Source organism: Mus caroli, unplaced genomic scaffold (genome assembly GCF_978045245.1).
Source record: "Mus caroli unplaced genomic scaffold, Mus_caroli_1 scaffold_5, whole genome shotgun sequence".
Classification (NCBI taxonomy): Eukaryota; Metazoa; Chordata; class Mammalia; order Rodentia; family Muridae; genus Mus; species Mus caroli.
The window spans coordinates 135,267,355-135,281,145 of NW_028227260.1; the positions used below are offsets into that span (position 1 = coordinate 135,267,355).

The 13,791-nt window shown below is 40.0% G+C and overlaps 1 protein-coding gene across 2 annotated transcripts in view; it reads right to left on the minus strand.

Moving 5' to 3' along the window:
- Nucleotides 1-11,574: 11,574 nt before the first annotated feature.
- Wdr44 (WD repeat domain 44) overlaps nt 11,575-13,791 on the minus strand; it is a 119,709-nt gene continuing 117,492 nt past the window's right edge. For both annotated transcript variants that reach the window (XM_029473407.2, XM_021152997.3), the window contains one exon: nt 11,575-12,712. In XM_029473407.2, the coding sequence (XP_029329267.2) occupies nt 12,618-12,712 (95 nt within the window). In that variant the 3' untranslated portion in view covers nt 11,575-12,617. The remainder of the gene's footprint in view (nt 12,713-13,791) is intronic.

Sequence of the window (13,791 nt, forward strand, 5' to 3'; positions counted from 1 at the left end):
GTGTCTATGAGATCGTGGGTAAGCGACCAGTCAGGTGTGGACATGCCACACTAGGGTGTATATAAGCAGCGCCTTTCTGAGGCTCTTTGTCTTCCTCATCAATATGCAATAAAGATTGGCTGCAGAAGGATCCTTGTGTCCCATGTGCGTTCTCCCCAGCGAGTAAACAGTGCGGGACAGTGTGTGTGTATGTGTGTGTGTGTGTGTGTGTGTGTGTGTGTGTGTGTATGCATGAGAGTGAATGTCAGGGTCAGAGGACACCCTTGGGTCTTCAGTCCTTGCCTTTGCATTTGTTTGAGCGAGAATCTGTTGTATGTGCCAGACTAGCTGGTCTGCGGGCTTCTGGGGATGCTTTTCTCTGCCTGCCATTTTGCTGTAGGATACCATGTGCATGCTTGGTTACTGGGAAGGCTAAAAGGGGGCAGCAGATCCCCTAGAACTGGGATTACAGGTGTTTGTGAGTAGCCTGTTAGTGTTTGGAATTGAACCAGGTTGTCTGCCAGAACAGCAAGTACTCTTAGCTACTAAGTCATATGTCTAGCCCTATGAGGCTGCATTTATAAGGGAACTTGGGATCTGAGATCAGGAGTTCCTTACACATGTGCTCCCAGCACTTTATGCATTTCCTCACCCATCTTGTACAATCTTTATAAGAAGGTTATTGTTTTCTGAACCAGTATTTATCATGATGGTCACAGAATGCTGACTTTCCAATTCTACCATCTCCTCCATACTCAACAATGAATCCTTTTGTAAGCAAGATCTGCACTACCCCGTTTTATTGTTGAGCTGTCTGTTATCTAGATATTATAATTATGTACTCCTGGCTTTCTATTTCTTTAGTACTTTCCAGTGTATTACTGCACTTCATTTTTGTTTTAGTTTTTTTTTCCATGTTTTAGCCTATGACCCTTATAAGCTGATCCCTGTTTTTGTAATATACCACCATCACTTATTTTGTGCATCTTGTAATTTCTGAACCTACAATAAATTCTCTATATGCCTACCTCACCATGCACCACAATCAGCTAATTACCTCTGGGGCCATAAGACTTTTTGACTCCAGCTCTTAGTTTGTTCTCTCTCTCTCTCTCTCTCTCTCTCTCTCTCTCTCTCTCTCTCTCTCTCTCTCTCTCTCTCTCTCTCTCTCTCTCTCCTTCTTTCTTTCTTTCCTTCCTTCTTTCTTTCTTCTATTATTTTCCCTTTTCTTCCCTTTTCTTTCTGTTTCCTTTCTTTCTCTCTTTCTTTCTTTCTTTCTTTCTTTCTTTCTTTCTTTCTTTCTTTCTTTCTTTCTTCCTTCCTTCCTTCCTTCCTTCCTTCCTTCCTTCCTTTCTTTCTTTCTTTCTTTCTTTCTTTCTTTCTTTGTTAGTCAAGACAGGGTCTTTATTATTTAACTCTGGAACTTACTCTGTGGACCAGGCTGGCCTTGAACTCACAGATACATGCCTGCCTCTGACTCCCAAGTGCTGATATTAATGACATGCTCCACACCACCCAGATAACCCTTATTAGGTAACTGGGCAAAATTATTTTCTGCAACAAACTTACAAACTCCAAGGTTATATTTATTGGACTTCCATGGAAAACTGCTTTCTTGAAAATGCAGGACGTTTTTCAAGAGAGTAATGGGAAATAAAGTTGATTAGAAAGTTGTCTAGAGTGCTAGAAATTTCTGTGCTGATTAAATGGGGTATGGGGGGATGAATTTTCTAATAGGAATTCTCGATTATTAATTTTTATAAAGAGAATGGGACATTCACGTGGATATCGAGGCTTAGTAAAGACCGGATTTATAAATTTATTGGTTTAATATACTCCAAAAGTGTGTGTAAACTTTCTATATTTTACTAAAAAGAAATGTAAAACACTTTTCATATTTTTTTTGGTTAATACATGGTCACAGTATAATATAAATCAAAACCAACAGCAATTAGAAATCTTAACTTCACTTTGTCCTCCATGTAACATCAATTTCTTTGGCTTACTTGTTTTTCCCCTAAGCCAGACTACAAACAACAAAAACACAAGAATTTGGTTTGAGCCTCATCTTCTTTCCCTGGTCACCCTCTAGTGGAAGTGAATGAAATTAGACAAAGACTCCTAACAGTAGGGAAAAGTTGTAATTAGGTTCTCATCCTGTTTCACAGGAAAATGTAATAAAAAGGAAAGGTGTCAAACAAGAAATTTACGTATAAAACAATAGTTAGGTCAAATTTATGGAGTATTAATTCCCAATTTCTTCTTATTATAAAATCTCTGTGAGCAGGGAATTTCATTCTGTAGGTTTTTCATGTTTTAAAGACTTCTAGACTTTTTTTTTATTTGATTCAAGATTTAATTGTAAGGATTGAGGGACCCAAAGAGGACAGGCCTGCTCAACAGGAAGGGTCAACTAACCTGGACCCTTGAGGCTTCCCAGAGACTGAACCACCAGTCAAACGGAGAGCACTCTCTGGACTATGTCCCTGAAATACACATATGCAGGTCTTCATGCAGGTCTCCAAACAACTAGAGTGAGAGCTGTCCTTTAATCCGTTGCCTGTCTGTAGACCCCATTCTCCTAACTGGGCTGCCCTGTCACAGTGGAAGAGGAGGTGCCTAGTCCTGTAGCAACTTGATGTGTCAGGGTGGGGCTGTAGGTATGTGTGTGTGTGTGTGTGTGTGAGAGAGATACCGGCAGTGTCCTTTTCTCAGAGGAGAAGGGAGGGGGAATTGGGGTAATATCTGTGTGAGGGGTACTTGGAGGAGAGGGGGGTCTGATATTGGGATGTAAAGTGAATAAGTAAACAACATTTTAAAAATAATCTGAAAAAAAAAAAAGGTGCCTACAGGGCCAGAAGGGAGATGGCACATCCCCTAAAGCTGGAGTCACAGACAGTTGTGAGCCACTCACTTTGGGGGCTGGAAACCCAACTCAGATCCTCTGCAAAAGCCGTGTGCACTCTTGACCATGAGCCAGCCCCAAAAATACCCCCCAGAACTGTGTCTCTAGTTGCATGTGTAGCAGAAGATGGCCTACTCGGCCATCATTGGGAAGAGAGGCCCCTTGGTCTTGCTAACTTTATGTGCCCCAGTACAGGGGAACGCCAGGGCCAAGAAGTAGGAGTGGGTGGGTAGGGGAGCAGGGCGGGGGGAGGGTATAGGGGACTTTTGGGATAGCATTTGAAATGTAAATGAAGATAAAAAGTTGTTATATATAAAAAAGAATCTCGCAAATAATATTTCACTGCAACGGCCACCCTACAGAACAGTAAGTGTCCAAATGGAAACATCAAAGAGATGGAGAAGAACAAAGGAGGGGGATGGAATTGAGCACAAGTTGCCCAACTGTTACTACTCAATAGCATTAGCACTCAGGTCCTGTTCTTGTGCATGAGACCTGTTTCCCACTAAGTCTTCTATATTTGGTTTCACAGAATGCCACTAGCCATGTTTCTGAGTTCAGTCAAGTTTTGAATGTGCTAGAAGGGAGACAAGAGTTCTAGACCCTTTCATAGGCATTACAGAGATCTCTAGGAAGACTGAAGACCAGAGGAGGAATCAACCTTGAAGCTCCAGGCAGGAATCAGAGAAGAGGCAGGGAAGAAGAAATTACAGTGAATGGCTCCATCTAGTGGTCCCACTACTGCAGCGCTCAGGATGACCATGTCATTTTCTTTTCTTTTTTTATTTAAATTGGATATTTTCTTTCTTTACATTTCATATGTTATCCTCTTTTCTGGTTTTCCCATCAAGAAAGCCCCTATCCAATCTTCCCTTTCCCTGCTTCTATGAGGGTGTTCCCTCCACCCATCCACCCACTCCCACCTCCCCACCCTCAAATGTCCTTACACTGGGGCATAAAGCCTTCACAGGACCAAGGGCCTCTCCTCCTATTGATGACCAACAAGGCCATCCTCTTCTACATACGCAGCTGGAGTCATGGTGTACTCTTTGGTTGGTGGTTTAGTCCCTGAGAGCTCTGGTTGATTGATATTGGAAATCCATCAATCTAATCCACTATATAAATAAACACAAAGGAAAAAAAAATATGGTCATTTCATTAGATGCTGAAAAAGCATTTGACAAATTCAACACCCCTTCATGCTTAAAGTCTTGGAATGATCAGGAATTCAAGGCCCCTTCCTAGATATAATAAAAGCAATATGCATCAAAACAGTAGCCAACAACAAAGTAAATGGAGAGAAACTTGAAGCAATCCCACTAAAATCAGGGACTAGACAAGGCTGCCCACTTTCTCCCTACCTATTCAATATAGCACTTGAAGTCCTAACCAGAGCAATTCGACAACAAAAGGAGATCAATGGGATACAGATTGGAAAGGAAGATCATGACATTTCTTTTGGTTTTTAAATAATTTACTTTACACCCTTATTACAGCTTCTCCTCCCTCCTCCCCTCCCAGTCACTTCATTTCCCCTCCCCTCACCCCTCCCCTAGTCCTTCCCTTCTCCTCAGAGTCAGGGATGCCTCCCATAGATATCAGCCCACCTTGGCATATCAAGTTTCAGTAGGACTAGGCACATCTTCTATTGAGGCTGGACAAGGCACCCCAGTTAGGGGAAAGGCAGGCAATGTAGTCAGAGACAGCCCCTGCTCCTGCTGTTAGGAGTCCTACATGAAGACCCAGCTGCACAACTGTTATATATGTGCAGTGGGCCTTGGTCCCTCCCATGCATACTGCCTGTTTGACATTCAGTCTCTGTGAGCCCCTATGTGCCCAGGTTAGTTAGTTGATTTTGTAGGTCTTCTTGTGGTGTCCTTGACCCCTCTGGCTCCAAAAAGCTAAAATTTGCAGCCTTCATTGATGTGTAATTAACTTAAATTTACATTGCCTATCTCCTGCTGTCAGGGAGGTAGAGCACCCCTCATTTGAAGAAGGGAACTGTTTATCAGGGTAGGCTGAGGGACAAATGATCAGAAAACAGTTCAATAGACCAACTGGACCCCAAGTTAGACTTACAAGGCAGAGAAAATTGACAGTGCAGAAAATGGATAACAAGAAGGATATTTTTACTCCATGTATGTTATTCTAGAGGTTCATCAACTTAGGAAAAAAAGGAAAAAGCAACGTTTGCCAACTTGGTGAGAATCAAAAATGGAATTGGGGCTTAAACCCTTTCCCAATTCTTGAAATCAGGCAATGATCATGTCATGCACTTCTACTATGGCTTGGACCTTACCTTTTCCCAAAGACCTATGTATTACAGACTTAATCCCTAGAGTCCATGGTGGAACTTGTTTTTAAAAAGATATATTTCTATTTGTGTGTGTGTATTCCACCATGAGTTTATGTGCATATCTGCACAGGTACCCACTGATACCAGAAGCTATCAGACACCCTGGAACTGGAGTTAGAGGCAGCTGTGAGCCACCTGATGTGGTGGTGGGGAATAAACCTCAGATCATCTTCAAGAGCAGTAAGCACTCTTAAGCACTGAACCATCTCTCCAGCCCCTATGAAGGAACTCTTAAAAGGTGAGACCTGTGGGAGGAAGTTAGGTCACTCTGGGCATGCCACTGAAGGTGTTAGTGGGGCCCCAGTCCTTTCTTTGCTTGTTTTGCTCCATTACCATGAGATGAATGGCTTCACTGTGTCTGCCACATGATTCTTTTACAGTGTGCTACCTCAGCACAGGCTCAAAAACAGCAGGTCTGGGACCTTGAAAACTTGTGAGTAAAACACATTCTTTTAAAAAATGATTACATCAGAAATTTGTTACAGTGCCAGAAAGCTGACCAACAGACCTTCCAAAGAATTGTAACTGCATAGAAGAGAAACCTGGTAGCTATTACCTCAGCTAGATGCTAAGTCACAGTGACTGATACAATAAAAAAGTAATTTAAGTCAGTGGTCTTACTTCCAAAAGTCCATCATCATAACTGCATCATGAGAAAAAAATATCAGATAAACCCAAGTTGAGGGACACTTACAAAATAATCGAATCCAAGGTTATGCTTGGTGGCAGGTGCCTTTATCAGATGAACCATCTTGCCAGCCCACTCTTAATGTCTTAATTGTGTATATATATATATATATATACATATATATATACATATATATATATATATATTAACATAAACCTAACAGTAGGAGAAATGGGTGTAGAGGGTAAAGGTACTTTTTTAACATCTAGAAAAATATGAAACTATTTGAACTTTTAAAAATCATGATGTCTATAACTGCAATGTGGCATCCAGGTTTAAACACTGGAAAACATGGTAGAATACAGTTAAAATCTGATGTCCACTTAAGAATGTATTGGTGCCTCTCATTTTGATGAACATACTCTGGTAATATGAGACAAACATTAAGGAAAATTGGGTCAGGAGTGTAATAGGACATTGTATTGTTATGTATTTGTGAAATGAGTATGTGTGGTGAATGCACACCTGTGCAGGTGTGAATACCTCTGCCAATGTTCACAGACCAAAGGAGTACGCCTGGTATTCTGCTCTATTCTCTGCCAGACCCTTGAGACACTCTTACTGAACATGGAGCTAGGCTGCCAGCCAGCAAGTCCCATAGAACTGGAGTTATAGGCACCTATGTGGCTGTGCTAGCCCTCTTTACATGGGTGGTTGCCTTTGAACTCAGGTTCTCATGCTTTAGCACCAAGTTCTCTTACTGAGTGAGTAAGCCAACTCCCCAGCACTATTGTTTTATATTTTTGTGGTGTGGAATATCATGCTGAGGCAACCATGTCTTTGAGAATTTTCTAATTTTTTGGCAACATTGCTATACATCTAAAGTGGTTGTAAAAAGAAATCAAAAAAATAATGTAATGCAGTATAGATGAAAATAGTAAAAATAAATCCATGTGGACTACTCTAGGTAGCTTTCCAAGGGCACTTGGTGTATTTAGGATTCTGTGGTAAAGTCTTCCCTTTGACACATATCTTAATACTAATATTGTTCCTGTTAGAACAGTATGAATGTACTTCCTGCACTCAGATCTACTGAAAAAAGTGGCTGTGGCGAACAGGGGAAACTAGATGACCTACAACTCAAGAATCAAACAAAACAAAAAACTTTCAGAAGTGATGGAAAGATGAGAGCAACTGGGAAGAAAGATCTGTTAACCACATAGTTCAAAACAGAGATGGTTAAGATGTTTTCTGAGAAGTAAACCAGTGGTTCTTACAGCTGGAAAAGGGGGAAGGGCCAGAGACTAAGAAAGATATTGACAGCATTGGTGGTACTCCCTCTGCCTTACCTATGTCTGATGCACAAACTCCTTTACCCTGATTATTCCTAGTGCTTTATGAGAGCAACAAAGAGTGGTTTAATAACCTAGTGTCTGCCATGATTTACTAGGAGTAAAACACACAGTGATAGGGAGAGAAGGGGATAAATCTAGGCACCAGTCACAGATACTTTCAAGCTTCTTTCCAGTGAGCTCTTTTGGTGCATGCACCTGCCTGTTTGTTGCCTCAGCTCAACTGCTCCCCATGCATAGTTGGTACTTAATGCACACCACGTAATTAATAAGCAAAATGTGAAGCTGGAAACTAGTGCATCTGGCAAAATTTCTTTTGAAAACCTGTAATGAAGCCTGATACATACTATATATAACATTCTGGAGTTATAGGATTGGGAGTTTAATACCACCATTAACTATGTAGAGTCTGAATCCAACCTAGGTATGCTAGATTATGTCAGTGTGACACAACTAAAGCCATCTGAGAGGAGGGAACCTTAGTTAAGAAACTACCCCAGTAAGGTAAGTCTGCAGGGAAGCCTGTAGGGCATTTAAAAAAAAAATAGTGACTAATGGTGGAGGCCCCAGCCCATAGTGGATGCTGCTAATCCTGGAATGGTGGTCCTGGGTTTTATGAGAAAGCTGAGCAAGCCAGTAAGCAGCACCTCTCCATGTCCTGTACATCTGCTCTTGCCTCCAGGTTCCTGCCCTGTTGGAGAGTTCATGATGAACAGCAATGTGGAAGTGTAAGTCGAATAAACCCTTTCCTGCCCAAGTTGCTTTTTGGTCATGGGTATTTTTATTAGAGCTGCAGGAACTCAAACTAAGATCCTAGTCTACATAAAACCCTCTCTCAAAAACCCAAAAAGAAGGTTAGTGAGATGGTTCAATATGTAAAGTATTTGCCAGACAGGCATGAAGAAACGGGAGTTTAGATCTTCCAAAAGCCAGGTAAATGCTAGGTGGATGTATTGGCCTACCTGTAATTCCAACCTCTGAAGGGTAAGCCATGAGATCCCCAGAGCAAGCAAGCTAGCCAGGCTAGCCACATCAGCAGGTTCTGGGTTGGCTGTGGGAGAGCATGCCTCAATCAATGAGGTGGAAGAGTGATTGAAGATCATTCTTGATAACAATCTCAGGCCTTATGTGCACATGCACACAGGTATATGCATACCCACACCACACAGATGATTACACATGCTAAAACATGCATATGCACCCACACATAAGATACGAAAATAAGGAACAAATGAAGCAAAGTAGAGATAGAACAACAGAAAGAAAAGTAAATCTATGAGAAAACAATCTCAAACATATCTTCACATTTAGTCCCTGTATTAAGATAATTAAAAACATTTTGATAGTCCGATTTTCACTAAGTGGAGAGATATGGTACCTTACTCTTGAGATTATAAGCTAGAAACAAAAGGGATGGATATACTAAGTAAATACATCAAAGGATAAAAGTTAATCTCAAATTATATAATCTGAAATCTAGTGAAAAATGGCATGTTAACAGGAAAAAGACGAAGACTAAGATTTGATACAACTCTCCAAAGGAGCTCGGAATGAGTCAATGGTTATCTAGCACAGTGGTTCTCTGCCTGCTACAGCACACAGTGAGATTTTCATGAAAAAGAAACTGAGAAATAGAGGAATATAATTACTTTCAAAAGCCAGATTTATTTGCCATTGTAGGCTACCTGTACTAAGACTATACTGTTTCTATTTTATCTATCAAATTATTCTTTCTCTTGTGAGAAGGTGATAGTTAAAACAAAAAGGATTTGAGTTTTTTTTTTTTTTTTAAAGCACCATGTCAATCCTTGCAAATGCTATTGTTTGCTGGGGGTGGTGGTACACTGCTTTAATCCCAGGACTCAGGAGGCAGAGGTAGGTGGATCTCTTGTGAGTTACAGGCAGGGAACCTGATCTATACTAGGAAGGGCTACATAGTGAGGAGCTAACTAAACAGTCAAACAAAACAAAACAAAACAAAACAAAACAAGCTATTTTGTATGTGCCCATGATTCCATGCATTTAAAAAGCATGTAAGTGTGTTTATGTGTGTGCAAGTGTTTAGTTTGGTCTAGAAGGGAAGTCAGGGAATTGAAAAGAGCAATGGAAATGCACATTTACTGAGTACACCTAGTAGCTAGGTCTCATGTTTCAAACATATGTAATTTCTCATTGAATGTTTATATTTTGCAATAGCTATTTCCATATTACTTACAAAGAACAGATAATAACATAGGATAAAGAACTTGCCCTGGGGATGTATTACCAGTCAGATAAACCTAAGTTTATTGTAGGACCATGGAAGGCACTCTAGTTCCTGGTTGAGCTAAGGCTCAAAACTCTGATCAGGTGATCCTGAACAGGCTTTTTGCCTGTTCTCAGTCATGAGGCCGTAGTAGCCCTCCATAGACTTGTGGCCATCACTCACATAAGGGAAATGCCCCAAGCTCCTCCATGTGTAGAGGATGTGACCACAGCTCACATAGGCACAAGACAGATCTCCATTTTAATGAGGTACCTAAAGGCTTGGAGACTTAGCCAATAAGCCTTCCTTCCTAGACACCTCTCCCTGCAAAAGGCCTGCCCTGAGAAGTGGGGTATGGTTGTACTCATCTACTTTTCACCATACCAATAAATGCCTTAACACCATGGACTGCCTCTTTTCATTGGGATACCACTGTGGGGAGCCATAGAGAAGGCCTTCGCCTATAGAGCCAACAGCTAATCTTCAGTAGAAGGCCTTTCTGTGCTCCCAGCCATAGCAGCCACCAAACCCAAGTAAAGCCAAGCCTACCAACAAGCCAAGAACTTTCTCTGAGGGACCAACTGGAGCTCCCCTTCTATTCCCCCTCAGCCAAAGGCTAGATCAAGCTTGAGGGCCCCCACTCTGTTCTCGGCTCTTCCAGCAGTGCCTGGGTGTCAGAGAGCCTGAGAACCAGATGGCTCTGGCCTCCGTCACAGGCCCAGGGACCTGTCCCAAGCTGTCCAAAGCCTTAGACTGCACTTCCCCATTCTCAGAGAGGTATCCTGCCACATCCCTATAGCTCAGCACCTGCCCAGAGACAGTGTGGGGTAAGCGTGGTCTCCCTGCATCCTGCCTCCCTGAGCAGCACAGCAGTGCCCGGTGGTGGGGCAGTATATCACTCTAGAACCTACTCTTCTAAATCACATCATTTACAGAGAATTTCTAAAACTTGCTTTAGGGAGGAGTCATTCAACTGATTCTCTCTCTCTCTCTCTCTCTCTCTCTCTCTCTCTCTCTCTCTCTGTGTGTGTGTGTGTGTGTACTATGATTGAATTGAGAGCCTTGTACATGGTAAGGAAGCACTCAATCACTGAGCCACATCTATAGCCTTGTTTTTCTTTTTTTAGTCAAGAGTTTTCCAGCCTGGAGTTGTACTAACTTGCTCTGCAGTGCAAGCCTTGAACCTATGATCTTACTGCTTGAACTGTAATTATAGGTGTACACACCTTGCCCAGCTTCTTTGAACATGTCTTGATATTTCCTGTGCAAACATATTTTCTCATTTCTAATTTCAGTGTATTTACATAGTGACAACAATATCAGTTATTTTTAAGTAACTAGCTGAGCCTCTTTTGTAAGCAACTATATAACAGTTATCAGCAAACATTACTATGTCAATACCTTGATTATCTGCAGTTGAAATACCCACCAAGATAGAAGTACTCTGAAATAAGTCAGGCAAAGCCAGGTGCAATGGTGCACACCTTTAATCCCAGCAATTATGAGGCAGAGGCAGGAGGAACTCTAAGTTTGAAGCCAACCTGCTCTACTACTCTAGAGAGCTCCAGGATAATGAGTAAACAGACAGTCCTTATCTCAAAACAAACAAACAAACAAACAAACAAACAAGCAAAGTCAGCACTAAGCTGCCTCAGAGTTTCAGAGTTGAAGAGATCAAATTTAAAAAATTGAACTGGATCTATCACACAAACCTTAAGACTAAAACTCTACGATGAGTTAGAAAGACTGACATGACAGTTCAGTATACCATATAGAGTACAGGAGAGTGAGAGATCCAAGAGACATGAAAGAAAGGGGAGGCAGAGATGGAAAGGAGAGGTGGGCAAGGACAAGGAGGGGAGAAGAGAGCACTGTCTAAAGAAAGAAAGCAATGCAGGGGAAATCCAAGAGAGATAACAAGCAATCAAGTAGAAAGCCAAGAATGGTTAAGATCAAGGCCATGACAGCCTAACTAGGAATATGATGGTGACTCCTAAGGTCCTCACATCCTGGAGTGAAACGCAGAACGTGAGCATAGATGACAGTACTACTCACTATAGAATTAAACCCAGAAGCAGATCTAATGCATCATAACGTAGAGATTTTATATCTGTTTAAAGTCAAATTAAGACAGTAAGTTATTTTTCTTGCATCTTTTGATTTAATAATGTCATCTGAAAATAATTCACCTTTAACAAGTGTTGATGACCAACTTTAATGATACATATTTCAGTTTCAGAAACATATGCAAACCATCAACAACATTACCAGGGTTCCATTGTCCCAGATGTTATTTCATTGGTACATTATATTGGTATTTACAAAGCCTTTCAAATTCAACAACACAAAACAAAACAGCTTAATTTTTTTTAAAAACTACAATGCTTTAAAAAAATGTAAACAGTTCATTTTTACATTATTGTAAAAAAGAAGACTCACTCCTTAATGTGGCTTATTTTTAAGTGAGCAAAGCCCGGTGCTCATGGATAAAGAAAAGAATTCTTTACATAGAAACATTGTGCTCCAGTGTGGCAAAGAAAAAAATTATATATATATACACTTACAAAGTAAAGAATAAGTCCACAATTTAGATCACAAAAAAAATCTTGTCCCCAAATTGAGAAATTTATAAAAAACCATTTATACATGGTTATTGACCTATTGAAAACCTATATAACATTTTCAAAACAATAATTCAGTCAAAAGATACATTTCTTAAAAACGAAATTTTGTGCAAAAAAATTTTTTAGAACTAGAAACAAGACCACCTCACCCAGTAGGAGGCCAAAAGAGCCACCAAAATAATTTAACTTTGTTAGATTTAGTGCATGTAACCAAAAGCACGCACATGTGGTTAATATATTAATATCTTTTCATGCAGAAACCTGTGCATGTTTATAATTATATAACAAAACATAAACATAACAAAACATAAACTCTATGCTTGGCAATGTTAATCTAACCACATTCTTTTCTAGTCTATCAGTCTAGGAGTTCCTAGATCACTAACACTGCCTCTCAAAAAATATATATTATTTTTGAACAACTTTCAATAAAAGCTAAAAAGGGATGTTAGCCTGAAACACTATAATACTTTTCTCATTTCTGATACATAAACTTACTGATATGTTTATTTTAAATATAATTTCAAATTAAGATACAGTTTTCCTTTTGTTAATAAACACTTTGATTGCTCCAGTAAAATCAGCGGAAAGAAGAACTTCTGTGTTATCTGTCTTCACAATACCTGAAAAGCACAGAAAAAGCATATTAATAGTTGATTTTAAAGGACCAGGAAGACTGTTGCCGAAATTATACATTCTTATAAGTCTGTTTCTACCTTTGGGGGGTTGGATCCTCTCACAACCATCTGTTTTTGTTTGTTTATATTAATTTTTTAAGAATTCTTGGGGCTGGTGAGATGGCTCAGCAGGTAAGAGCACCCGACTGCTCTTCAAAAGGTCCTTAGTTCAAATCCCAGCAACCACATGGTGGCTCACAACCATCCTTAACAAGATCTGACTCCCTCTTCTGGTGTGTCTGAAGACAGCTACAGTGTACTTACATATAATAAATAAATAAATCTTTAAAAAAAAAAAAAGAATTCTTATATCCTATGGTACCTTTCTTCCTTATTAAAGCACATTTGCACTTAACTTCTTCTTAGATGTTCTTTTCCTGTCTTAGGAATCTTACAGGTCTTTGGACCCTTAATATCTAAGTTACTCAAAGTAGTATAGGCCTCTAAGTTATGCATTTCAATCTTAGGTTGGAGAATGTTACCAGCTGGCAATCTGTTTTTGGTTTCTAAGTGATTGATAATGCTGGCTTTACCACAGGCACTGAAACTGATGTGAAATGAGTACATACATTTGCTCTGTGAATGCTGACAGTCCTCTGCCTTATGGTCTGTATTGAAGATCTATGTAGCTACAATACATGGCCAAAATGCTTACATTTGTCAGCTGTGTAGAAGCATTTGACAAACAAATTCCATGTTAACTAACTTGATTATATAGAGAGTAAAAACTGTAGATGTAAGAAGCACTGATTACTTAGGAATAAAAGAATTTAAATTTTCACTGAAAAGTTGTAGAAAGTTGTATTTCCTTCTACCATATGGGTCCTGGGGATCAAACTCAGGCTTTAGGCATGGTAGCAGGGGCCTTTACTGGCTAAGCAATCATTCTCTCTTTAAAGAATGCTGTCTGTAGAAATAATGAATTTTCAATTTTCCAAAACTCCTAGATGAATTAAAATGTATAAAACTTATAAGAAATATGTCACTAGAATGTTCAGAAATGGGTATCTAACAACCCATTAGTA